The sequence below is a fragment of the Sinocyclocheilus anshuiensis genome, unplaced genomic scaffold (assembly GCF_001515605.1).
Source record: "Sinocyclocheilus anshuiensis isolate Anshui unplaced genomic scaffold, SAMN03320099.WGS_v1.1 scaffold2512, whole genome shotgun sequence".
Taxonomy (NCBI): Eukaryota; Metazoa; Chordata; class Actinopteri; order Cypriniformes; family Cyprinidae; genus Sinocyclocheilus; species Sinocyclocheilus anshuiensis.
This window is the reverse complement of record NW_015541014.1, coordinates 232,936-258,789: the sequence shown is the minus strand read 5'-3', so window position 1 is coordinate 258,789 and position 25,854 is coordinate 232,936. Positions and strand designations below refer to the sequence as shown.

General features: G+C 39.1%; 2 protein-coding genes across 3 annotated transcripts in view; one reads left to right on the top strand and one right to left on the bottom strand.

The window, feature by feature from the left end:
• Window positions 1–3,139: 3,139 nt before the first annotated feature.
• Window positions 3,140–6,813, bottom strand: hpxa (hemopexin a). Of its 2 annotated transcripts, none has more exons than XM_016488845.1 (10): window positions 6,698–6,813; window positions 6,022–6,046; window positions 5,782–5,904; window positions 5,439–5,596; window positions 5,186–5,339; window positions 4,860–5,072; window positions 4,656–4,757; window positions 4,083–4,207; window positions 3,812–3,959; window positions 3,140–3,705 (listed from the first exon to the last, which is right to left on the bottom strand). In XM_016488845.1, the coding sequence occupies exons 1-10, from the start codon at window positions 6,758–6,760 to the stop codon at window positions 3,476–3,478; spliced, it is 1,341 nt and encodes a 446-aa protein (XP_016344331.1). In that variant the 5' UTR covers window positions 6,761–6,813; the 3' UTR covers window positions 3,140–3,475. The 2 variants fall into 2 exon arrangements, with proteins under 2 accessions (XP_016344331.1, XP_016344330.1); XM_016488844.1 differs by having other exon boundaries at window positions 6,022–6,050; window positions 6,699–6,813.
• Window positions 6,814–19,211: 12,398 nt separating this feature from the next.
• Window positions 19,212–25,854, top strand: part of ankrd50l (ankyrin repeat domain 50-like) — a 16,100-nt gene continuing 9,457 nt past the window's right edge. The window contains exons 1-3 of the mRNA XM_016488843.1: window positions 19,212–19,297; window positions 20,964–21,219; window positions 21,997–22,718. Coding sequence (XP_016344329.1) covers window positions 22,249–22,718 — 470 coding nt within the window. The 5' untranslated portion in view covers window positions 19,212–19,297; window positions 20,964–21,219; window positions 21,997–22,248. The remainder of the gene's footprint in view (window positions 19,298–20,963; window positions 21,220–21,996; window positions 22,719–25,854) is intronic.

Sequence of the window (25,854 nt, the reverse complement as noted above, 5' to 3'; positions counted from 1 at the left end):
GTTTGGCCATAATAGTTTAACTAGTCATTACTAGTTAATCAATTAACAGTCAGTGTGTGAAAAACATGAACAAATTGAACAAAATGTATCCTTAAACAAGCTTTTCAAAAGAATTTGGTTTAACTGTATTTTTACATTTTAAAACTCCATTGGATCAGTATAATCAATTACAATCTAATGTTCAGTCACATGAATATGCTACTAGACGAGCAACAGAGGGTAGATTTCTACTCCCTAATGCTAAAACTAATTTTCTTAAACGTACAGTAACATTTAGGGCAATGAAATCATGGAATCTTTTACCATTGTAATTAACTAGGATAACACGAAAAATTGATTTTAAAAGGCAGGTAAAGGCACACCTTGGAATTCTGTACTTATAGGATGTTGAGGTATAGGAATTAGTTGAATAAGCAAAAAGTTTTTTATATAGTAGGTGTTATAGATATTAAAAGTGTGGAAGAAATGTTTATGGAGATGCTTTGGAATGTGGAGAATGTATTTAACTTTTTATTTTTGTAATGTATGTAATAATGGATTAATGTTAAGTGTTGTGTGGACCCCAGGAAGACTAGCAATGCCTTAGGGCATAGCTAATGGGGATCCAAATAAATAAACAAATAAACAAACTAGCAGGGTGTTAGCATTTTGTTAGCATGATTAGCAAGTTACTAGCATGTTTCTAACATGATTAGCATGTTACTAGCATGGTGTTAGTATGATTAGCATGTTACTAGCATGGTGTTAACATTTTGTTAGCATGATTAGCAAATTACTAGCATGTTTCTAGCATGATTAATATTTTGCTAGCATGGTGTTAACATGATTAACAAGTTACTAGCATTATTCTAGCATGCTTAGAATGTTACTAGCATGATGCTAGCATGTCTCTAGCATGTTTAACAAGTTGTTAACATGTTTCTAGCATGATTAAAGTTCGCATGAACTCAAAAGTGACTTTATTTACTTTACTAGCGCACATTGCTAGTCTTGATGTAAACAATTAATCCGTGCAGGTTAATCCGCTGAAAAAAATTGTTTGTCTTCGTAATCTTCTGGAATGGCATTCCTTTTCTGATGACGTCAAACTGACGGCTTGTGCAGAATATCCTTAAACACACCCCTCCATCCGTTAGATTGCTACGAGTGAGAGATAGAGAGGAGGAGCACAAACATAAAACTATGCCCTCTATTCAATATTCCGTTTCAGCTGGAAATACGTCACTACACTGAAATAAAGTCGGCAGCAACTTCCGGTTCACGTGGACTTTAACATGTCACTAGCATGGTGTTAACATTTTGTTAGCATGATTAGCAAGTTACAAGCATGTTGTTAGCATGTTTCTAGCATGATTAGCATGTTACTAGCATGTTGTTAGGCTGGTTTTTGCTATTTTTTTTAGTAGGGAGTTGTTAAAAGGATAGTCCACCCCAAAATGAAAATGTTGTCATTAATCACTTACCCTTATTAATCACCTTTCTATCGGGAGAGAGAGAAGCCGCAGCGTGTGAACGCGCCGCCATGTTTGTATGTATGTTATAGCTACCTACTTGGAAGTTTGCTAGTGAAGGGCATAAAAAAAGGACTGGAACGCAGCCTAACTTGTAAAACGAGTCTAAGCAGTTTAAACGAGCGGAAGGAGGAAATAGGTGTAGCCTATGTCGCGTTCATACAGTCCATTCAATATTTTGCTTGGTAACCCAAAAAGCCTGATGAAACGGAATTTACTTTATTTTACCTTGACATTTATTAAACGGTTTTATAAAAGCAATTTCACACCTGTAATCTTCCTGGTGAATCATATATCAGCATGTGCCTACTGCCTACCATACATTTAAATCAGTTATGATGATATGCAGATAGCCGACAGTCGATCCTGCGGATCCTCCTCATGATAAGCTATTGCTTTATAATGCATTATGTCGACGGAGCGTCGGAGATATTATACATAGGCTACATTAATTTTTTTAATTGTTTAATGAGTCAATTATTTGTCCAGTCACCAGATGTAGATGTACACAACAAAAACATTTTTTCCCAGTTTTCCTATAAAAGACTTGTAGAGAGAAAACAGAATACAGGGAGAAAGCTGAAGACGGAAGGAAGCGGGCTACTCACTCAGTTCACCAGCGGCACTGCTGTGAGATGCGCTGAGATGCTGACCGTCTTATAAACGCTTAAGTTTTGGTTTCGTTTATTCTGAAACTGCACAATGTGAACGAAAATAGTGGTGCGCACCATAGGCGGAGCGGAGCGTGTGTAAGGCTGGGCCCTGGCCACAGCGAGTTGGGGGCAAAATGCCACTAAATTGGACAAAAATGCCTCTGCACAAACAAATTAAATCTATTACGACTGTTGCTAACAAAATTAAAATGAATAGAAAGTGTCGATTGCGGCATTAAATTAAAGATGTGTACAATGTAAGTAAGAGATTAATTTCACAGTGTAGACAGCTAGCTTAAGTTATTATAACGATAGTTTTTTTAGAGTGCTTAAACCCGCGATAGATCGTTAGTGGTGCCACTTTCTGTATAATTTCAATTGAATAACCCTGGAAAGGAAACGTTTTATAATTACCAATTTCTAATGTTTTTTTTTAATTAAATTGTAATTACGTTAAATACAAATTCAGTCCCATTAAACATATTTTATTAGCCTATACATGACACCCATGTCTGGTTCTTGCCTAAAAAGACGGGTTTATGTTTGTAGTTAATAGATTTGGTTGCTTTTAGCCTTACCCTGGAGTTGGTCCACCCCTATGGTGATTGGTTCATTTCATGGTTTTGTGGGGCTGTTTTTTAAGCATCAATTTGTTCACATGACAATGTTGCTGATCCCTTGTCATTTTTACTTCAGGCTACTGATGTTAGTTTCACATTACTCACACTTTCAATTTTCAATATACTCGATCCCTGCGCTGCTGCGCACATCAGGTGAGGTCGGAAATACTGTAGGCTAATCGCACAAGTTATCATAGGTAGGCAATATTACACAACAACAGATATTAAACAACTATATTCTCGAATCATAAAACCATGTCACACGTGATATCATATCATATGTGCACATTGTAGGATCACAATAAACACACAAATGTAAAATACAAGATTATTTAATAACCACAGTAGGCTAGAGCAAGGTGAAACAATCATTTAGACTTCGATGGAGCTTCAAATAAAACATAACTGGTGGTAAAAGACATACATTAGTCAGCACACTGTGCAATGCAGTAAAAGCCTGGATTGTATGTTAACATGTTTGTAAAGATCTAGATTATTTGAGCAGAACATTAGAGGTGGGGATTTTCATTTGAGATCAGAGTGACAAAAGTTAGAAGAAAGTGGATATGGTACTGCTTGAAAATCCTAGTCAGTGCAGTTACTGTGGCTATTTTAAGAGATTCCCACACAGTCTGTACAGACTAGGTCACTTGCACAGCAATTCCTCTTCTCTTTCTCTGTATGTCACCCTCTAGTGGTCACAGCCAAACAGCTCCTGAGACACCCTGTGCTGTTCAGGCATGATTTTGGCCATCATCATAATCATGGGACTCGCATATATGTAGTAATGGTTACCGATCACAACCGTCACACCCTTGGGTCCGCACATGGCAGCATCAATCTTTTTGAAGTGTGTTATGCTTCCTTCCTTCGCAGGCGCGCGTGGGGTGGCTTTCATGTCAACATTATAAACTGTTTGACCTACAGTACAAAAATCAGTAAGCTTTCTGTCACTAGATGACAAATGCTTGTAATGAGGCTAGACAATCTACAGTATTTTACAGAACAAGCATGCCAATGCTTATACCTTTGATGACATGAGCAATGTGATGGTCTGCGCACACAAAGGCAGCATCTACGGGACCCTCAATTCCCAGGACCTCCTTCAGAGGTTTGGGGTAACCTTCCAGGTGTGTGTGTGGCTCTCCAGCTTTGTACACAAACACCTCATTATCCTGCACATGGAACAGAATATATGAGAAGATAAACGCAGACATTTTCACTTCACTGAGTACAATAGTTTAAGAGGCATCTAATGTTATAAAGCCTGGTGAAAGTCATTTGCTGCACAAATGAACCTTGATCATGTAGAGATGGCCCTCACAAGAGAAGACTGCATCCACTTCACTGTGCAACTCTTTGAAAGCACTCTCAATTGTGTCTGAATGAAACTTATCACCAGTTATGCTGAGGAAGTGGTGCCCTAGGGACGAGAAACAAGGATTTGTTTTACAGATGATTGTGTCAATGAACCTTCTGAAATTGCATTTGTTAAATTAGTCATAACAAACATTACAGCCACATGGTGCAAACAATGCATCTGCTTATGAACCTGTGTTTTCAACAAATCGGCAAAATGAATGATTTAATGACTCATGAATGGTTCAGTGACTCACGAATGGGTCAGTGAATGATTCTGTGACGCCACCCTAAATAGTAGCCTATTTAAGAGTACTGATCTTGAATACTATTTAAGTCGGTTAGCATGCAAATTGAGAAGCAGGGTTCTTCGTTTTTGAAGGTATCGTTTGAAATAATTCATTGACTAATAAACACCAAATACTGGCGTAACGATATAACCTGAAAGAGTCCTTGACAAAAATCCTTATCACTATAATGCTGTCTGGATGAAATAACAATAGGAAACTCACCTCTGAAAGCAAATACGCTGCCATCGTCGTCAGATGTAATAGCATCCAAGTGCACACGGCTGCACTGTTCTCTCTCAATGTGGTCATCAGTGCTCTTTTGTCCTGGAGAGGCACCAGACGCAAAGTTCACCTTTTTTGTAATGCCAAGTTGCTTTCTCCAGCCTTATAACTTTTCCACACTTGCATGTTCATTATTACACTTACCAAAATGTGGGCATCTCATGAAGTAATCACGGGTCTCCTTTGGATATTTGCCATGTACTTCTCCTGTAGCTGGGTCAAACTTGGAGAACTGATGTCCATGGAAGCAGTAATAATGATCCATGTAACGGAAGGCTCCGGTGCAGTTGGGCATGCTCTTGAATTCCTTTTCATCAACCTTCTTGGTCTTCATATTAAAGTGGTAGATCTCATCACCTTTGGTGGATTATGAAGGAATTTAGACACAACAAAACCTCTCAACATACTTATTACATTTCCATCATGTTTTAACCTGTGCAGATAAAAAAGACCACAATATCCTATAATACCTTTGAAAAAGATTACAGTGTCATCCGTACAGTCTGGCTTGGGACACTCCACTGCAGCATCCAAATGGTCAGGAATTCCAGGGAAAACTTCAGAGATATCTTTGGGATAGTCCTTCTCCAGCTTGTGCTTGTAGTAGCTGAAAACCTTGTTGTCCTTTAATGATGTTAAAGAAGACATTAGTTCACATGTCTGATACATAAAATAAACATCACTATGGTTTAGAAATTTCACTTAAGAGAATGATAAATTTACCAGGAAGAAGAACTGGTGGTCATGGTGGTCTGGGCTGTCTTCAGAATGCATGCGGAATGCAGCATCCACATGTCCCAGGTGATGATGGTCGTCCAGCTCAGGGAAAGTTTCATTAGATAGCTCTGCCTTGCCATGGAAACCCTTGAACAAGTGGTCGCCTTCAGTCAAAAATCAAAGAGAAAGGTCAATTAAAGGCCATTATATATGTATATAAAAAAAAGATAATGAGGTAATCCCAAATTCACAAAAAAGTTCTTATTTTTATATTATATTTTATATTTTATATTATTTTTAATTGTTTTTTTTTTTGAATAAAAGTCTTCTCTGATCAACCATCTCTCACCCTTGAAAAAATAAGGAATTCCCTCCTCGTTCACAGCAACTGCATCAAACTCCATTCCTGCACAGCGGTCAAGCTTAGCACCATGGTGCAATTCATGCTTATGTCCTTCAGCATCAGGTTCGTCTGAAAAAAAAAGTTATATGAAATATGTCTTGATGAAATCAGAATATACTAATATATCACTTTCATTTACTGCCCACTTAGGGAAAGAGTTTTAATCTAGCCATTTACAAGACCCACCTTTTTGAGCATGACCCTCCATATGGTGCCTGAACACAAAGAAACAAAGAAGTGGATGCTAAAATTACAGATTACAGCACACTGCAATATCCCTATTTATAACAAAATAGTGGTATGTCACATTTTCAGCTATTAGACAATTAGATTATTAGATTTATTTATAAGTATGTGTTTTGTAATTTGTTTGAAAAAAAAAAACAGATTTCAAGCAATTCAGGCAATATGTAAGATATGTAAAGCAAATCTTAAAGAATATCCGTGTCTGAGATAAATTTTTTTTCTTAAACTGTTATACTACTGTATACTAATCTACCTTATAAATAAATTTTACCATTGTAAGTCACTTTTGATAAATTGCAAAAATTGTTTGATGAAATAATCTTCTAAATGGGTAAACGTAAATGTAAAACTATTAACAGTGAATGCAAGAATTTAATAAGTTAGAGACCAAGCAGTCAAAGGTGAAGAAATCAAAATGTTGGTTCACACAATTACACACCTAAAATCCCACTTCAAACGGGCAGAATTGTTTGCAAAAAAGTAATTATTATTAATGATATGTTAAAGTAGCACACTTGTAACACACTATCGTAGCTATTTTGTTCACATTATTTAGTATTATGATTCATTTTAACACTGTACACTATGTGTTGACAGGTGTCTGTGTGTATACTCACGAGGGAGCAGCGAGGCTCAGTGAGAGAGCCAGGCACAGAGTGAGCGTTTGAATGAGCCTCATGGTCAGCAGGGTCCTCTGGTGAGACAGAGCTCGGCTGGAGAAGGTACAGCACAACCTGATGTCCCCAATTTATACCCTTCACCAGAGACTATCTTGCATGCACGCTGGAGACGACACGTACGCCCCCGTTTGCTTAGAGCGTAGGAAGGGACATTCAGTTACATGCCCCCACTAAACAAATGCACGTTTGCACGCTTCCCCTGACTCCCCCATCCACAAGCTGGTCAAGGTACATGTTTTTTTTTTTTTCAAGGACTTTCTGGTGGGGTATTGGGGTTGGTACAGGTAACACGAGTTGAGCAATGCAAAGATCCATGTATCATGAGGTAATGATACTTGGCATGCATTATGAAGCATTATCAGAGACCCCCTTGCAGGTCAGCAGTCATTGGCATGATAGTTCATAAATGCACTAGCATGCTTTTTCAAACTTTTCTTACTTAGGAAAATACAGAAGAGTATACAGTATTTTATGCTGTATTTAGTAACTGCATGCATTTTATTTCTTCATTTTTTTTTGACAAATTAATATAAATATATTAATTTGAGAATAGTTTTATGTGTGAATAACATGGTGGTGTGTGCATTACTATGGAAGGATATTCCGGACTATTTTAAAAGGAATTACAAATTGCATTTTCAATTGCGCTTTCCATATGTGGACGCATAAATAGTGACATTATGCAATTGCAAATCTTGCATTACCGTTTTCGCTTTCGCGAACACACACAGTGACTGAAAAATTTCAAATGGAAAAGCAAAGTCCATTTGCAACTGTATTTCCCATGTCTTATGAGTTATGAGCCGTCATATTTAAATAACAATATTAATTACCACATCTGCTTTTTCACTCTCTCTGCATCGCGCATGTAACCAGCCAAAACTCAAATGGAATCGCAATTCCTTCAGCATTTGAATTTCCAATGCCTTACACGGAAACCTGTCAATCAGTGTCAGGGGTGGGACTATACTATGAGGCGTGTTTGTATTGGGAAGTGACATCATTCACAGATGATTGTGCCGAATGCTTTGAACAGTGGAGGTAATCAGTAAAGGCTCCGCTAAAGGCAGCTGCCAATCCGATAGATGCGTGTAAACCAGGGGTGTCAAACTCAATTCCTGGAGGGCCGGGGCCCTGCAGAGGTAGATTCAACCCTAATTAAACACACCTGATCCAACTAATCAAGTCCTTCAGGCTTATTTGAAAACTACATGGTATGTGAGTTGGAGCAGGGTTGGCATAAAACTCTGCAGGGCTCCGGCCCTCCAGGAATTGAGTTTGACAACCCTGGTGTAAACGAACAGACAGTGCAACCCGGGTCTCCTTATATTCAATAATTATTTCCGTCATTTTTACCCCATATGTGATTTCATGGTTTACACTCTGACTGATACACGTGAGCAAACAGACAGTGCAACCTGCCTCTCCTTCTACTCTTATTAGCCTGCCTATTTTCCACCTTACCTTATATATTTTTTTATTTTAATCCGTAATGGAGTGTGAGCCCCGTGGCACCTAAGCGTCGCACCTGTCTCAAGATCTCTCACTGTTTACAGCCACCGAGCACTGCGATTGATGCACGTGACTTTTAATATTAACTCACTTTGGCTGTGACATGTTCTGTGACAGCTGTGCCTAGATCTGACTGGTGAAGTGTCATCTGGGGCAGGCAGAGTAAAAGTAGCAGCATTTTCTGTATGGTCACGTGCATCAATCGGAGTGTAAATAGTGAAAGATGTTGAGGCAGGCGCAACACTTAGGTCCACTTAGAGAGGAATAAAAATATAAGGTAAGGTGGCAAATTAAGAGCAGAGTTGCAATGATGATTTGATTCGGAGTGCGTACAAGAGAGATTTTGAGACAGGTACAACTCTTTAAGTGCCACAGGACACGTGCTCCATTACAGATTAAAAGAGAGGAATTAAATTTCTATTTCACTGTTTCAGACCGCCAGAGGCGGTCAATACATGGTGGAAGGAGTCGCGTCTCGTGCATCACATCGAGAATCTCGTATTAATTCAGTCACACGTGACTTAGACCGATGACCTGTCGGAAGCTTTATCAGATCCTGACCACGTCACTGTTGGTCTCTTTGTCATTCTCGCGGAGAGATCTCGTTCGAGAGTGCACAGCTTTTGGGTTGGCGCTCGCTCCCCACTATAGCTGTGTCTCAAGAGAGCAAAGAATTACGTTGAAGGATTGCGTTGAATTATGTTGGATTCATCATTGGATGTTTGGATTGGATTATATTGGACCCACTGGTTATCCAAGGTCCTTACAAGCGGTGTTTCAGTCGCTGTGGTGAGTACTGTTGGTTTATTGGTTTACCAGGGTTCTGTGCTCACCGCGTGTGCATACCTGTGCATTCAGAGTATTGTTGCGCTCACTGGCAAAAAAAAAGATAATTCAGGCCCATCCTGGATCTCAGGCGCTTAAACAAGAACCTCAAGTGCCTTCCTTTCCACATTTTGCGGATTGTAGATGTTCGACATGCAATCGAACCCGGAATGTGTTTCACTTTAGTGGACCTGAAGGATCCCCATCGCCTCACATCACAGAAGGTTCCTTCAGTTTACTTTTCAAGGCAGAGCTTATCAGTTCAGAGTCCTTCTGGTTGGCCTGTCTCTTTCTCCCAGGGTGTTCACACGCGTCATTCAGGTTGCGCTGGATAAACTTCAATGAGAAGGCATGCTGATTTTTCCGTACCTGGACAATTGGCTGTTGTGAATCCAATGCAGTTGGATTCCAGAGCAATGAGAGCTACCCTCACTGTGGGCAGAAGGCAGGCACTGCAGGGAACCGTAGCAAAGTTCCAGGTTCATTACAAGCTGCCCTTCATCAGCTTTGTACGACTGGCAGGCCTTCTCACTGCAGCATCATCAGTCATCCAACTGGGCCTTTTACTTCTTCGCCCGTTTCAATGTTGGTTAATAGCCAGACACTTAATAGCCAGCGCAATCGACGCACACTGGTTCGGGTCACAACCAGTTGTGCTGCCTCCCTGAGACTTTGGAGAAGGGACAAGTTTCTTCAGAGGGGAGTTCCAATTGGGCCACCCCCAGCATGCAGGGAGGTGGTAACCACGGATGCCTCCCTCAGCGGGTGGGGAGGACTGTGGCAACACAGAGGTGTACTGGGCAGTTACCCACAGTTAAGGGCCTCTCACATCAATCTTCTGGAACTATGGGCAGTGTTTCTAACTTTGAGACATTTCAGGCAAGAACTGTCGGGGAGACACATTCTGGTAAGGACAGACAATACTACAGTGGCATTTTTAACCACCAGGGGGGCACAAGGTCCCTACCTTGTCTCCAGTTAACGAGAAGGCTCCTGTGTTGGGCGTACAAGCACTTCCCCTCAGTCAGAGCAACTCACATTCCCGGTTGCTGCAACAGTGTGGCGGACTCACTTTCCCATTCAGGACCAAGACCAGGGGAATGGTGTCTACACAAGGAGGTTGTTCAGTCAATTTGGAAGAATTACGGGACAGCAGCCATAGACCTTTTTGCCAGCAATTCGACGACACATTGTCCGCTATGGTTTTCGGTGCAGGAGGAAGAGGGCTCATTGGGACAGGATGCTCTGGCCCACGAATGGCCAGATCTGCTCCTCTATGCATTTCCTCCAATTCCTCTTCTTTGGTCTTTCCTGAGGCGGGCACAGGAGAGGCATCACAGACTCCTTCTAGTGGCTCCTTGTTGGTCAGCCTCCTATTGACTCTGACAACTGGTCCGCCTCAGCCGCTGCCAGTTCGGAGGGATCTGCTGTCACAACTGAAAGGAGCGTTGTGGCATCCCGTCCCGGACAGGCTGAAATTGTGCATCTGGCCCCTGGGGTTGAGAGGATGCTATCCCAGTGTTCAGCGGGAATGAGGAAGATGGTCATGAGTGCTAGGGCTCCTTCAACACACCGCACTTATGCGAGTAAGTGGAAGCAGTTTGTCTCTTGGTGCGCAGACCGGGCTCTCAGTCCAATTGATTGCCCGATAAGTGTGGTGTTGGACTTCCTGCAGTATTTGTTGGATGCTGGATGCTTTCCAGCCACACTTAAATTGTATGTGGCTGCCCTGTCAGCCCACCGGGATCCTGTGGATCAATTATCAATTGGTGCGAATAGACTAGTGGTGGCTTTTCTTAAAGTGGCTGTACGTCTGAAGCCACCAGTACAGGCAGTATGTACACTCTAAAAAATGCTGGGTTGTTTCAACCCAACTTTGGGTCAAATATGGACTAACCCAGCTGTTGGGTTAAATTTTTTAATTACAATTTTAACCCAAAAGTTGGGTTAGTCCATATTTGACCCAAAGTTGGGTTGAAACAACCCAGCATTTTTTAGAGTGTACCCAGTGGGATTTACGGGTGGTATTGGGCAGGTTGTGTTTAGCACCCTATGAGCCTGTTGAGCAAGCAGACATAAGGAGCATCTCTATGAAGACAGCATTTCTGTTGGCCATTACATCAGCCAGAAGAGTCAGCGAGTTGCATGTATTGTCGGTGAGTTCGCAGTGTCTCAGGTGGGGACCAGAGAACAGTCAAGTTACACTCTGGCCGAATCCAGCCTTTCAGCCCAAGGTATTGTCACCTCAGTTCACAAATCAACCTATTCAGCTGGCAGCGTTCATGCAGGAGGAAAGGGCCTCAGGGGCAGCCCTATGTCCAATCCGTATGTTGAAGCAGTATGTATCGAGGACTGCCTCATGGCGTGTCACGGACCAGCTTTTTGACTGTTTTGGACCTGGCAAGAAAGGTGCACCTTTGTCGAAACAAAGGCTCGCTCACTGGGTGGCGGACACTATTGTTGAAGCATATCGTGCAACAGGCCGTGTATTGCCAGAAACTGTTAAATGTCATTCCACTCGGGCAGTTGCCACTTCTTATGCAGCATTACGTGGTGTGACTATTTCGGAAATATGTGTGGCAGCTACATGGGCATCACCTTGCACATTCACAAGGTTTTATCGACTTAATGTGGCTCCTTCTTCTTTGATCAGTTCTGCCATATTTACAGAAGATGTTTGAGCTTATATCCACGTGACTTGGCTGTATTCGTCTTCCACCATGTATTGACCGTCTCTGGCGGTCTGAAACAGTGAAATAGAATGCTGGTTACTGGCGTAGCCGTGGTTCTATGAATGGAACATTCATAGAACCGACCGTGATGTGGTCAGGAGCTGATATAGCTTCCGGCAGGTCATCGGTCTAAGTCACGTGTGACTGAATTAATATGAGATTCTCAATTCTCAAACGCAAGATGCAACTCCTTCCACCATGTATTGACTGTCTCTGGCAGTGTTCCACCATTCATAGAACCACGGTTACTCCAGTAACCAGTGATAATAAGTTGTAGATCTGTTTACTCACTTGCATCAGTCAGAGTGTAAAGAGTGAGAGATCTTGAGACAGGTGAAAAGCGTTTGGTTAATGGTAAATATTAACCTATTGTGCGTACCGTTGTGGCTCCCGCTGATAGCAGGGGATTGTCGCTGGATTTGGGGTAAAAACGACGTTATTATTTATTGACTATAAGGAGACCCGGGTTGCACTGTCTGTTCGTTTACATGCATCTATCGGATTGGCAGCTGCCTTTAGCGGAGACTTTACCGATTACCTCCACTGTTCAAAGCATTCGGCACAATCATCTGTGAGTGACGTCACTTCTAAATACAAACACATCTCATAGTATAGTCCCACCCCTGACACTGATTGACAGGTTTCCGTGGAAGGCATTGGAAATTCAAATGTTAAAGGAATTGCGATTCCATTTGAATTTTGGCAGGTTACATGCGCGACGCAGTCAGAGAGAGTGAAAAAGCAGACGTGGTAATTAATATTGCTATTTAAATATCACAGGCTCATAACTCGTAAGACATGGGGCAGTTGCAAATGGACTTTGCTTTTCCATTTAAAATTTGTCAGTCACTGTGCGTTTGCAAAAACGCAAACAGTAATGCAAGATTTACAATTGTGTTTGGATTATGTCACTATTTATGCGTCCACATGTGGAAAACGCAATTGAAAATACAATTTGCAATTCCTTTTGAAAATAGTACGAAATATCCTTCCATACATAACCCCAAATAAGTTTCCAATTCTAAACATTGTAAACAAAGTCACATTCATGTATGAAGCATATAGTGTAAAAATGATAAAGCCATCAGATAGGTTGGTCACTAAAAGAAAATCCACATTCAAAAGACACATTCAAAGGGCTCTATAGTTTTTTTTGGCCTGTTGTTTCAATTTGTTATAACATTTCTTGTACAATTTGCAGTAGAATTTTAAAGAACCTAGCACTGAAAAGCATGCATAAAATGTCTCTTGTAGTTCTTTTACTGATGTGAACAATTCCTTGCAGAAACAGAATTTATTGATGAAAATGTACTGATGAAAAGATAAGTCAATGTGTGCACAAATGCATGTATGCTCTGTCGCTTTTTCCTAAATAACATAGACAATCAATATGAAGTGCTGACCTCTGCAGTTTAGTTTGATAGGTTGATCATTGACAGAAACTGTTTTGCTCTGTCGAAATACTCATGGAAGCAGTTACACTAATCATGCTACTACAGTATGCACATATAAGCAAGAGTCTTGCTGAATTCAAACTAATGCAGAGATGAAATGCTTCAAATTTCTTATTAAACTGTTACATCACATTATTATTATATATATATTATTATAGTTGATGGGTTTTCAGATATTATAATGCCACAGACCCCCCAAATATGCTGATCCCTTTGGTGGAAGGAGTGACCCCCTTCCTATAATATAAAGGCAGCTGTATGTTTTCATGTATTTGTATGATGAAAAACAAAAATATTATAAATATGTGTAAATTACAATGCAAGTGCAATATGTGGTAAGTGCAAATGAACACTTTTTGTTGCACATATGAAATTCTTGGGGTTAGATCTAGGCCACTGTTTTTGTATTATTATTATTATTCCTTGGTCATTTATTTACATAATTTTAATATCTAGTTATTATTTATATTTAATTATTTATTTTCATTTGAACAGTTAATTATTTTGGAAGATTACAAGATCATTTTACTGTCATGTGAGCAGAAACAAATTGTTGCAAGAAATAACAGAACACACAAAAGTAATATTCATATTCCTATTATTACAGAAACATTCTAGAGAATTCTCTGTTCTGCAAATCAGTATTCATTCAACGAGTGAAAATTCATCTGATCTAAATAATGTTTAAAAGAAAAAAGCATCTGGTTTTAGCATCAGCATCCAGCCTTGCACATGTCACTGACCACACAGACTACCTCCTTTCATGAAGGGAACAACTGTGTCTCATAGTAAAGGCCCACAGCCAAATCTAGAGATCTATGAACTCATTTTTCCTCACTGCCACTAACCTAAAATCCTTTATATTTAAAAAGCAAAAGGAAGAAAGTACATTTTAAAAATGTATTATATATTTTAGTTTTTGTTCATAAAAATTACTTACAAAACCACCTGATTATATCACAGCATTTTTGGCCCTAATGAATTATATAAGTGTGACCTTGAACATCACATGTGCAGGTCCGTGCTTCAAAAAGTATACATAAGTCTAACTGTGATATACATACAGTCATGGCCAAATGTTTTGGCAGTGACATAAATTTTATGTTTTGCAAAGTTCGCTGCTTCAGTATTTGTAGATTATTTTTCCACAAGTTTCTATGGTATGCTGAAAAACAACGATAAGCATATCATAAGTTTTAAAGGCTTTTATTGGCAAAAAAATATAATGAGTCAATATTTACAGTGTTGACCCTTGTTCTTCATAACCTCTGCAATTCGCTCTGGCATGCTGGATATTAGCTTCTGGGACAAATCCTGACTGATGGTGATCCATTCTTGCCTTATTAGTTCTCGGAGTTGATCACAATTTGTGGGCTTCTGCTTGTCCACTCGCCTTTTGAGGACTGACCACAGGTTCTCTATGGGATTGAGATCTGGGGAGTTGCCTGGCCACGGATCCAAAATTTCAATGTAATGATCTTCGAGCCACTTCTTTATCACTCTTGCTTTGTGACATGGTGCTCCATCATGCTGGAAAATGCACGGATCATCACCAAATTGCTCATGGATCGTTGGAAGAAGTCGCTCTTGCAGGACGCTTTGATACCATTCTTTATTCATGTCAGTGTTTTTGGGCAGAATTATGAGTGAGCAAACTCTCTTGTTTGAAAAGCAACCCCACACATGGATGGTCTCAGGATGCCTCACTGTTGGCACAACACAGGACTCATGGTAGCGTTCACCTTTCTTCTCCAAACAATCGCTTTTCCAGATGTCCTAAACAGTCAGAAAGAAGCTTCATCAGAGAAAATAACTTTGCACTAGTCTTCTGCTGTCCAATCCTTGTACTTCCTGCAGAATTTCAGTCTGTCCTTGACGTTTCTTCTTGGAGAGAAGTGGCTTCTTTGCTGCCCTTCTTGACACCAGGCCGTTGTCCAAAAGTCTTGGCCTCACTGTGCGTGCAGATGCTCTCACACCAACCTGCTGCCATTCCTGAGCAAGCTCTGCACTGCTGGTGACGCGATTCTGTAGCTGAGTCCTCAGGAGGAGACGTCCTGGCGCTTGCTGGACACTCTGGGACGTCCTGAAGACTTCTTCACTCCAGTCCAACCTCTCTCCTTGAAATTCTTGATGATCTGGTAAATGGTTCTTTCAGATGCAATATTCTTTGTAGCAATTTCCTTGCATGTGAGGCCATTTTGATGCAACGCGATGATGGCTGCACATGTTTCTTTGGCGGTAACCATTGCTAACAAGACCACAATGATTGGAAACGCTTCTTCCCTCCTTTAATAGCAATCAGTCTGCTCTTACAATCTAATTAGTATGATAGTGATTTCACCTGACTAGTACTCATTCACACTTTCACATATGCTGCTGATATGATTAGTCAATTAATGTTAGCTGGTCATTGTGTGTCAGGATAAAAAAAAACAGTGAAATTTGTTTGTTTTTTTTGTGAAAAGTTCATTTTTTGGCCAATGAAGCTTTTAGCAATTATTTCAAATGCATCTGATCACTCTACACAATAATCTAGAAACAATGTGAATGAACACCACAACAGCTTAAGCAGCAAATTTTGCAAAACACAAAATTTATGTCACTGCCAAAACTTTGGCCATGACTGTACACAACATGCACCTTTATACTCTGGTATAAGCCATACTCAAAAGTAACTGAGATAAATATTATTTTATCATAAAAATTTATTTCTAAAGAAACGGTAAGTGTACATTTTAGCATCATTAAATATTCATTTAATTTTGAACAATATAAGTACTGTTTTATAATATGAACACATTTTGTTTTGCAAAATATTTTGTTTGAAAAATTTGTTTGTGCTATATTTCTTTAAATGTCTAAACACAAATAGATAAATATATTGATATTAAGTAAGATATTAAGATATTTTGCTATTATAATGTAAAGACATTCACACAAGTCTGTCTCTATTGTGGGACTATTATGTATTAAAAATGAGTGAATTGAATAGTGGCCATCACTCCCATAGAACTTTCTACAATACCTGAATTCTGCAGCACATTTGAAATAAATAAATAAATAAATATAAAATACATTAAATGAAACCCGTATTGAGAAATTAATCAAAACAGGCCATGGAAAAATGTTTCTTAATATTATCATGTGATAAACTAGTTCTCAAGCAAGGGCCAAAATGTGTTTGTAATGGAAAGGACACGTGTGTAGTATTTATTTACATGTTTTAGTACTGATATTGGCAGTGATGTTGCAAGATAAAGAAAGATAAACAAAAACATGAAAATGTTCAAAGATTTCCATCTAGAATGTTTTTAAAGGTTACCATCACACAGAACCGCCCCTCATTGGTGTAGCACTATTTTTTCTTCCTCTTTCTCACTCTCCATGTTTCTCACATCGCATTAAGTAGCACATAGAGCAGTTCTGGAAATCGTTTTGGTAGTTGCCCACCACAGAACCAGTAATTGGGTGAAACGTCTGGTGTAAACGGGTAAAGCTGCGCCCAAGGAATCAATAGCAATGCTTCAGCAACTGAGCAGCGAAGTGCAGTTGGGCAAAACAATGGTTAAAAGACTGTTGCTTCCCCCTGCTTGACAAAGACCGGTTCAGCATCCTAACCAACTGTCTGCTTTGCCACTGCTTGTCCAGTGTATATCACATATGTTAAAATGAATGAATGCAAATGAATGCCCCAAAAAGAGGTAACATATAAGGTAGCATCCACCAAAATATTGCTGCCAAGGCACTAAAACATGTGTGTTTAAGTCATAAATAAGATACACTATTAAAAATAAAGTTCTAACCTGGCATCTCTGGTTCCATGAAGATCCTTTAACTCATGGAACCTCTCCATTCCACAAGGTTCTTTTTAGTGAATGTTCCTTCCAAGAAAAAAAAAATTGTTCTTTTAAGATCTGTTAACAGAAACATTCTTTAGGGAACCAAAAAATGGTTCTTCTATAGCATTGCTGCAAAAAAACAAAAAACAAAAACTTTTGGAATCTTAATTTTTAAAAGTGTAATATTTCATCTTGACACATTTTGTGTAGTGTGAGGTTCTCAAACCAGAAAACAAGAGGCAAGTAATGCAAGCAAAAAGCATTATGCATAATGCCACTGCAAACGGTTAAGTAACATGCAGGGTCAGGGTTTAAAAAGCGCACCAATCTGAGGTTGTGAAAAGAACAGACGAAGTAGAGCACAAATAATGGATTAAAGGTGCCATAAAGACATGTACGATTAAAACCAACCCAAATAATCGCACTGTCATTGCACTTATTAGGACAAATGAGATCCTTCCATTGACCTACATATATAATATATAGTTGACAACTACAAAGTCAGTTTCAGGATTTGAATATGCAAATGCAAGAGCTCTTACAGTATATGTGAACAAAATGAGGCTAAGTCATAATCTAGCAGAATACAAAACATAGATGCAGACACTGTGCCATCTGTCTTATCATTCACAGTATACTCTTCTCCAGAAAACTGAAAGCACCTGGAGCACAGAGACTAAAGCCGATCACAGGAGGCCAAGTAACACAACTGTGTTTTCCTGACCCTGACATGGCCAGAGTGTATTACAGTGGTGTCCGGGCATAACAACAAAAACCCTTTTGGTTAAATTATGTAACAATATCATCCCCTGCAGCCTTGTACTTGCCTCGTCATTCAATCACAGCATCCAGAAACTGTTAATGCACAATCTCATGTCTGGACTTTGTCTGCTCAATGTTTACATAGCCTTGTGTTACACAGAACAGTCACACATTTGATCCTTTGTGAGGTGAACCATCTCTGCTTCATTCTCTTAAGAAAATGTATCTGTTATAGTTGTAAAATTGAGCAGACCTCCAGGCAACAAATGCAAAGTTATAGGCTTGTGTGGGAGGGAAAATTGATTCATGTGAGAGGAAAAAAGCTGAATGCATTGCTCAGACCTAGATGAAATCATTTTAACATCTCAGATCAATTTCAATCCATGTTTCTCTATGTGCTGCATATTGCTCTTGTTAATTACTGCATTAAAGGGGAATCTGCTGTAACCTATGTTGAAAATATAATAATTATAATCAAAGTGAAGGATCATTAGTGACTGAAAACTGTATAAACATTTTAGGTTTGCCAACTAAATGAAAGAGGAAGAAAACTTTAAGCAATGGTGCTGGTGTGTTACTGTAGTCAGGAAACTGGCTGTGAGTTTATTCCAAGCAGTATTCTCTGAATTCCTGGTCCTGTCTTGCAAATGCCAAAATCACACCAGAGGATTTCCAGTGCATCCCAGAAACTGGAAAGGCTATTGTAAAGAATACTCTTGTGCCAGAAAGGTCAAAACATCAAGCAGTTCTTAAACATTCTCAGCAGGCAACAGAAAGGCAAAAATGTCACGATTTGTGAAACTGTGAATATGAGAATGAACAGATGTTTCTCACACAAACGCCTGGGAACCAATAGGTTTACCATTTTGAATTATAACTGCATCAAACCGCTATCTCATATCTCTCCGCTATCACGCCCCCTCGTGGACAAATAATCAATCGTGAATAAACAAAACAATATGCATGAAAACTTAGAGCTGCCACAGACTTCCAATAGTGTGTGGGAGCAGCGCGTGATCTGCTCAATTATTTTTGCAGACATTAAGTGATTTGCGTTTGTGCAAACCTACAAGAATTATCGACGAACACGACGCAGAATAACATCACGCTTCATGTAACCAAACATCGTCTACCTTACACTGTACAAAACCAACGCGTCTGAGTGCGTGGATTCGACCACAGATGTGCCGTGGAGCGATACTGTGGACACGCGTGGATCTGTTGCCATGCTGACAAGAAACGAACAGGTTATTTTAATTGTACCGTTGTGTCGTGAAGGATTCAAAGGCTTCGGGTTCCTGCTGTTCAAGTGTAGTGAATGAATGATGAAGATGCGGCACCTGTAACCTGCACTGAGTCTCCAGTTCCGGTCAATTAAACGGTATTCAGAAGACTGGAAACCGAGTGCACTGGTAAGGTTTCTAAATCTTTTCATTGCGATCAGCTGTGTTCTTATGTTGACGTTCTGGGTCATTTATCTCTCAGAACTTAGTTGGACTTGGTGTACTGTAGCCTAATAATGGTTAAAAATGGCTGGTGATAGGTTCACCTGTATAGGTCAACTAGGTGTGTTTTTGCTCAAGATGCATAACCTCAAATTACTCCAGGAGGGACTGAACCTGTCACTTTGATCAAAGCTTCAGCTAAATGATTAATAGTCTGTAGCATAATAAATGCAATGCATGTTATAACATTTTTTTTTTCTTTCATTTTCTTTTCTTAAAAAAAATTTTTTTTAATACAAGCCAAATATATATGCATATATGAAAATCATATAAAGCAAAGCATATATGAAACACGAAACAATTCCTGACACAGCAAAAATGTAAAGAGGATAATAAAGTGTACACATATATACTGTAATATTAAAACGTGTGACAACTTGCCCCAATAAAAAAGTAACAACTTGCCTCAACCTGAACTTGCCTTGTCAGTTTTCACATTTTAATCACCTTTTTCACTTTTTAAAAAATTGAAATGCACGAATATTTCATGATTTATATGAGGTTATAAAAATTGCATTATAGTATGTATACAAGAATTATACATTGCTGTTGATACAGTTTTGCATGTGTCACACTGCAGGACAATGCTGTCACTTCTGGGCTTTTCATGTAAACTACCCATTTATTCTAACACAGGAAAACATAAGAGTGTCGTTTGTCACAACTGTAATTATAGACAGGTGAGGGATAATAACAGCGATAGATAGATAGATAGATAGATAGATAGATAGATAGATAGATAGATCATGAGCCTTGTGAGTAGTATCCAGTTTGGCTGTCTTGGCAATGCATCTTTATAAGAACCGATAAACACGGCATCTTTATCTTTATTTCGTATAAGGTGGTAAATTTGTGATGTGATCTATGAATAAATATATTTCATGTTAATCTGTCATCAGCAGCAAAATCACAATCATTTTTGGAAATAAAATGACTGAAAATGAAAATAATTTTTTATATATATTTAGAACAGAAGTCTAGAAAGCCAGCAGATATATTCAGGGCAATTAAGAAAAAAGTAAAAATATTACTTAACTACTTGTTATTCATCTGACTCATTTATCCAAAGTAACCCACAGTACAGTAATTACTGGGAGAGTCCCCCTGGGGCAATCTTGGGTTGGGCACTTCCCTCGAGGGTGCAATGGTTAGAGGATTCATGGATCATCCGTAACAATTTGATCCTGCGACCTCTGGGCAGACAGCCTGTATCTTTAACCACTACACTACCCCACCCCCCACCATATGTTGTTGATTAGTTAGTTGTTGATTTAGACATGTAAAATAATACATTGTCAGCATTGTATTTGTTGTAATGAGGTTGCTGTTCACTGAAGGCACTTACGTTTTGTTTTATGGCTTCTAATAAATTGCAGACATGTGAGGTATATTTAGAGCAACAATCTGGATTCTGTCCATGAGTTCTCGCTCTCTTAAGAGAATGTGTACTATGGACAAAGAAAGCAAGCAAGAAAGAGAAACACTATATGACATCATGCATCTGTGTTTAAACTTTGACCCCAAACCCTAACTCCTCCCTTACTCATGCTCTCTCTCTCTCTCTTTCTTGCAGTCAGCTATTTCACTTCATGCCCTGACAGGTTAAGGAGCAGGAGGGGAGGAGATAAAGGACCAGAAAAACCGGTAAGCAGCTGGGAGCCGTGGAGAATATGCGAAAGGAGGAGTAGATTTCAGTCTGGCCAGCAAAACCATAAGACCTGTGAGGAGGAAGAAATGAGCAACAACAGAAAGACGTGAAGAGAGAGTAATACGTTTGAGGTGAGACTGAACACTGCCATGGAGAAAACATAAAACCGCATATTTCAAAGGTAAGATTTTGTGTTTTCTTTCTCTTTCACTGTCTTTAACTTTATTTCTTTATTGCTTAGGACAGTTTAAGTTAAGGGTTGGGTCAGCACCTTGAGTCATTGGCATATCCGACCTCTCGCATTAATCAGGGGACAGATATGTTCTACCCCTCTTTCTATTTCTGTTTCTCTCTCAACCTTTCCTTCTCGCATCTCATGGAGTTAAATGCCAAGCTTTCATTTAAAGGTGAAGTGTGTAATTTCTGTGCCGCTAGCATCACCAAACGGAATTGAGAAAATAATGACTGTTTTCAATCGGTAAAAGGTTCCACGTTTTTGGAGCATAATGGCTAAACGCAGCACTGCCAGATCGCATGAGATTTACATTACAGTAGCCTAAACCAAGAAACCATTCATAAAGTAAGCCACTCACGAATTAAACTCTGTGATTAGTGTAAACACAGTGGTACTACAAAACATTATCTGCATCCTGACCAGTCAGACACAGCAACATTGGCACAACCAATAGTTTGGGGTTGCACAATCTGTTTAGCCGACCAATACATTTTTGTATAACCTTGTATTTTCCTTTGTAAATGATTCACTTCATTTTTATTTGAATTATTCCGTATTTTTTATTTGCTGACTTCTGAAGCACTTTGAGCTTCATTTTATTTATGAAAGGTATTATTATGATTATGACTTGTGTCTGCATATTAAACTGGGTTAGGGAAAGTATTTAAACATGGGCTGAATTACACCCTTCTCCTCACACTTTTTGTTTGTTTTGTCTTACAGGGCTTCTGACTAGCAGCATGACTTGGACCTACGGAATTGCAAAATACAAACACACCTGTAGCCAACAGTCATCTGAGGACACTCTCTCTGATTCTCCATTCCGGGAACCTTTCAGTAGCAATCATTTGCATACAGCCCAACTGAACCCCACTACCCTTTCTGTGTTAACTGCAGTGCAAGCTGTTTAAAGAGATCCCAAGAGCCACTTGCTTTGCTTGTTCTATTAGGGACTATGGAGGCGGATACATCCTCATGGTCCGTCCCTGTTCATCTCCTGAGGGCCAGATGAGGAGCATGTTACCTAGCTTGTTACGGGGCCAGCGGTTCAACTGCCGTGAATGGGCCCTCGAGAAACTACAAAGATACCTAGAGGCACGAGACGCCACAAAGAACGTGGAGGGAACGGCCCGTGTCTCTCCAGGGGTCCTAGTGACTGGGGGCCAGGGCACGGGTAAGACGGCCCTCCTCACAGAACTGGTTTGGCCCCAGTCAGAAGCATGCAGGGCGGCGGGGTTGGCATCACGGTGTTTGGCCTGGCATTATTGCCAGCGAGAGGATGCAGGCAGTATTGAAGTGTGGAGATTTGTACTGGGGCTGGTTGAACAGCTGAAGGAAAGTGCACTTCTAGGATCAGACTATGTGAAACAGTTAAGCAGTGCTGCTATTGCTGCTGTCCTGGAGCCCCTCCACTGCCAAAGAGAACCTGATGACACTTTTAAAAGGTTGGTGAATATGTCACGGTTCATACATCGCAATGCAATGAGTTTTAGAGTTTACTTTTTTTAGACAGCATATTTCCTCTGAACGGTAGAAAAATTATATGAATTAACACAAATTATTTTAATAATTAATGAGTAAATACAACAATATTGTTTCAAGAACCTTTAGTATCAGTGGAATATCATGAGAAACATTTTACACCAATATATGATATATTCAACACTGCCATAATATTACTTCTTAATTTTCAGTAACTATTTAGTCTTTTTTTTTATTTTTTATCATTTTTATATAATGTTCAAAATATAACATTTTAATATAGATTTTCATATCTTAAAAATTCACAATTTCAGTACTTCTAAAAACCACTTTTTCCTTTTCTCTGAATTTCTCCGATTTTTCTCTTGCTTTTGCTCTGCAACAAATCACTCACTGTTCAAGATCCCTTTGAACTCATTTCTGTCAGCCTTTAGTTCTCCAAGCATTTCATGTTTGCTCTCCAAGCATTACTCCTGTGAGAAATCCCAGATGTTTCACAGCTAGGCATTTGGTGTACCTTACACACTCCCTCTGTATTTCACATTGTTTGTGCAAGGAAAATAACACTTCAGTGGGGCCTTTAAATGACTTAGACATTTTGTTGCGTTTCTTGTCTAACATTTTAGCATTTAACATGGAATTTTAAAGATCAAATAATCAATTATACTTTAAATTCATGATATTTTGTGTAACAGATAAATTGTCATTGCAGAAGACGCTTGTTTTGAATATAATCCACACCACTTTCTCTTAGGTTTTTTTTTTTAAATTAGTGCATTTCTGTGTGTGATATTTGGACAAGAAAGCCAGAGGAAAAAAAACTTATAATTTTAAAATCATGTATGCACTTTCTTGCATTTTCTGGTTATTCATAGTAAGCTGATGTTTTTTTATGTTTGTTGTGAATGTAAATGCACTCAGTGGCATCTTGCTTAAACAAGGTTTCTTCTATTGGTTCCTACTAAACCCTCCCACCCCCTATATTCTCCTCCTCCATCGTATTTTCATCTGATACCCCTCAGAAAGACTTTGTCAAAAGCAGGAAAAGGGGCTTATTGTTCTGCTTTTCTGCCACATATATTTATTTATTTATTCCTCTCATCGCAATAATGAAGCCTATTCACAGTTCTCACAATAGCCCAGCGTTCACTGCAGATGGATGATGCTATTTACAACCTTCGGGGGAAAAAAGGTAAAGACCGAGAATCGTGCCACTAGTTTGTGTCCCTTGGTGAGGTCGCCATACTGACAACTTTCTTTATTCTCTTTATCTTCTTTCAGTGTTTGCTCTTACGTTAGTTCTTCCAGTTTTCCCTTACAGATCTGACGTACAGGCCCACATTTCACATTTGCTTTACACATGCTGACAAACTGTTGTGATGTTTTTCTCTGGTCCTGGTGAGAGAATATATGAAGGGTTAGTTTAGGGGTGAAATGCAAGCGTCAATCCCTGCTGTATTCAGCTTGCTCTCTGATGTACATAAGCTATCATTAACACTGTTTAAAAGACAAGCAATGATGAGGACAGTTTTTTTTTTTTCAGGAAATAAATTTCTGTCATAAGGAAATAATTATGACTTGTTAGATAGAGATATAGTTGTATTAAACAGAAAATTCCTTTAGGATTATTGTATTGTAAGTAGACTAAATCACTAAATGTTTTGCCAAGCAAAATGGAATTGTATTTATAGCAACTGTAACCTATTCTCAGTTTAAGTTCGGACTTCATCTGATTTTGGCAGTGAGGACTTGCATATGATTCCAGCTGAATCAATGGTTGGTTACAAATCCTGTAACCTTCAGCTCCTTGACCATGACCAAAACCCTTAAACCTTTCATTTTGTCCACTCCTGAAGTGTAAAAAGTGTCACATGACATAACTCTTCTCTCAGGTTTGATCTCTTAATGCTTCTCTGTTTGACAGCTTTAACTAGCATGACCATTCTTGGGGTCAAGACAAGCCCATAGCTTGTCTTTGTGGACAGAATGAGTCAGGAAGTATTTATTTATTTATTAGGTTGTTCAGCTCAAGCTGTGATCTGTGAGCATATTAAAAGGGCATTAGCGCAACAAATTATGTGAACTCATGTGTTGGAGACAAGAAACCGATAAACATGGCATGATTATATATTTTATGGCGGGAGTACGAGACAGGAAGTTCAGTTCTGAACTGTTTAACCAAAATTGACAAAATAAGGTGTGCTGTTTAAAACGCTATACTATTAAAGAATACAAGTGTTGATACTCATTATTATCAGAATTTAAGCTATGATAGATTTAAGCTAAATAGAATGCAACGTTTCCATTAGGTAAAGTATTTTTTCAATTCATTTTCTCTATGCGATTAAATTAAATTAAATTAATAAAAAGTTTAAAAAAGTCCATGGGCCAAATTAAGCATTTAAGAAAAAATCTGTGAAAATTAGAAAAAATAACAGGGGTACAGGGGGTAAGATATTTGATTATGCATTGTGGAATATATATTAAAAATTTGTAATTTAAAACAAGACTTCTAGTCATTGATTATGAAAATAATAAATATATTTTAAATGTATTGGAAAATAATAGTCTAAATGTGTTTGAAGTTAAAAGGGGTCCTATTATGCTCTTTTACAAAGTCTTGATTTTGTTTTGGGGGTGTACTAGAACAGTCTCTCATACTAGGTTGTTCGAAAAACACATTATTTTTCACATATTTTACATTATTACAACACCTCTCTCCCCAGTCTGGCATGAACGGCTCGAATAGTTCCTGTATTAAATGACGGCCCGCCTTCTGAAATACGAAATGTGTTGTGATTGGTTAGCTGGGCCAGTGTGTGTTGTGATTGGCACCACTCTGCGCCTGGTCGGGAAACGTCATACCCCTTACCATTACTGTGAGCTTATGTGTAAATATTGCGTCAATATAAAAATCAATTTGAGCGCGATTTAAACCCGGATGATTGTAACCACTCTAAGTTCGTCTGCCTTGGGAAAGCTAGTGTGTCTCCGACATAGTGATAACACTCGTTGCCTTCTCTAGTGCAGCTCAACCAGGTCTCGTCCCATTCGTCGATATTTGTGATATCACAAATCCCGGAAAATATGCGTTGTAGT

Coding starts and splice junctions, on each gene's coding strand:
- hpxa (XM_016488844.1), bottom strand. CDS start 6,760: ATGAGGCTCATTCAAACGCTCACTCTGTGCCTGGCTCTCTCACTGAGC. Junction 5,905..6,021: donor GGAGGGTCATGCTCAAAAAG/GTGGGTCTTGTA, acceptor TTTTTTTTTCAG/ACGAACCTGATGCTGAAGGA. Junction 4,758..4,859: donor CATGAGATGCCCACATTTTG/GTAAGTGTAATA, acceptor GTGCCTCTCCAG/GACAAAAGAGCACTGATGAC.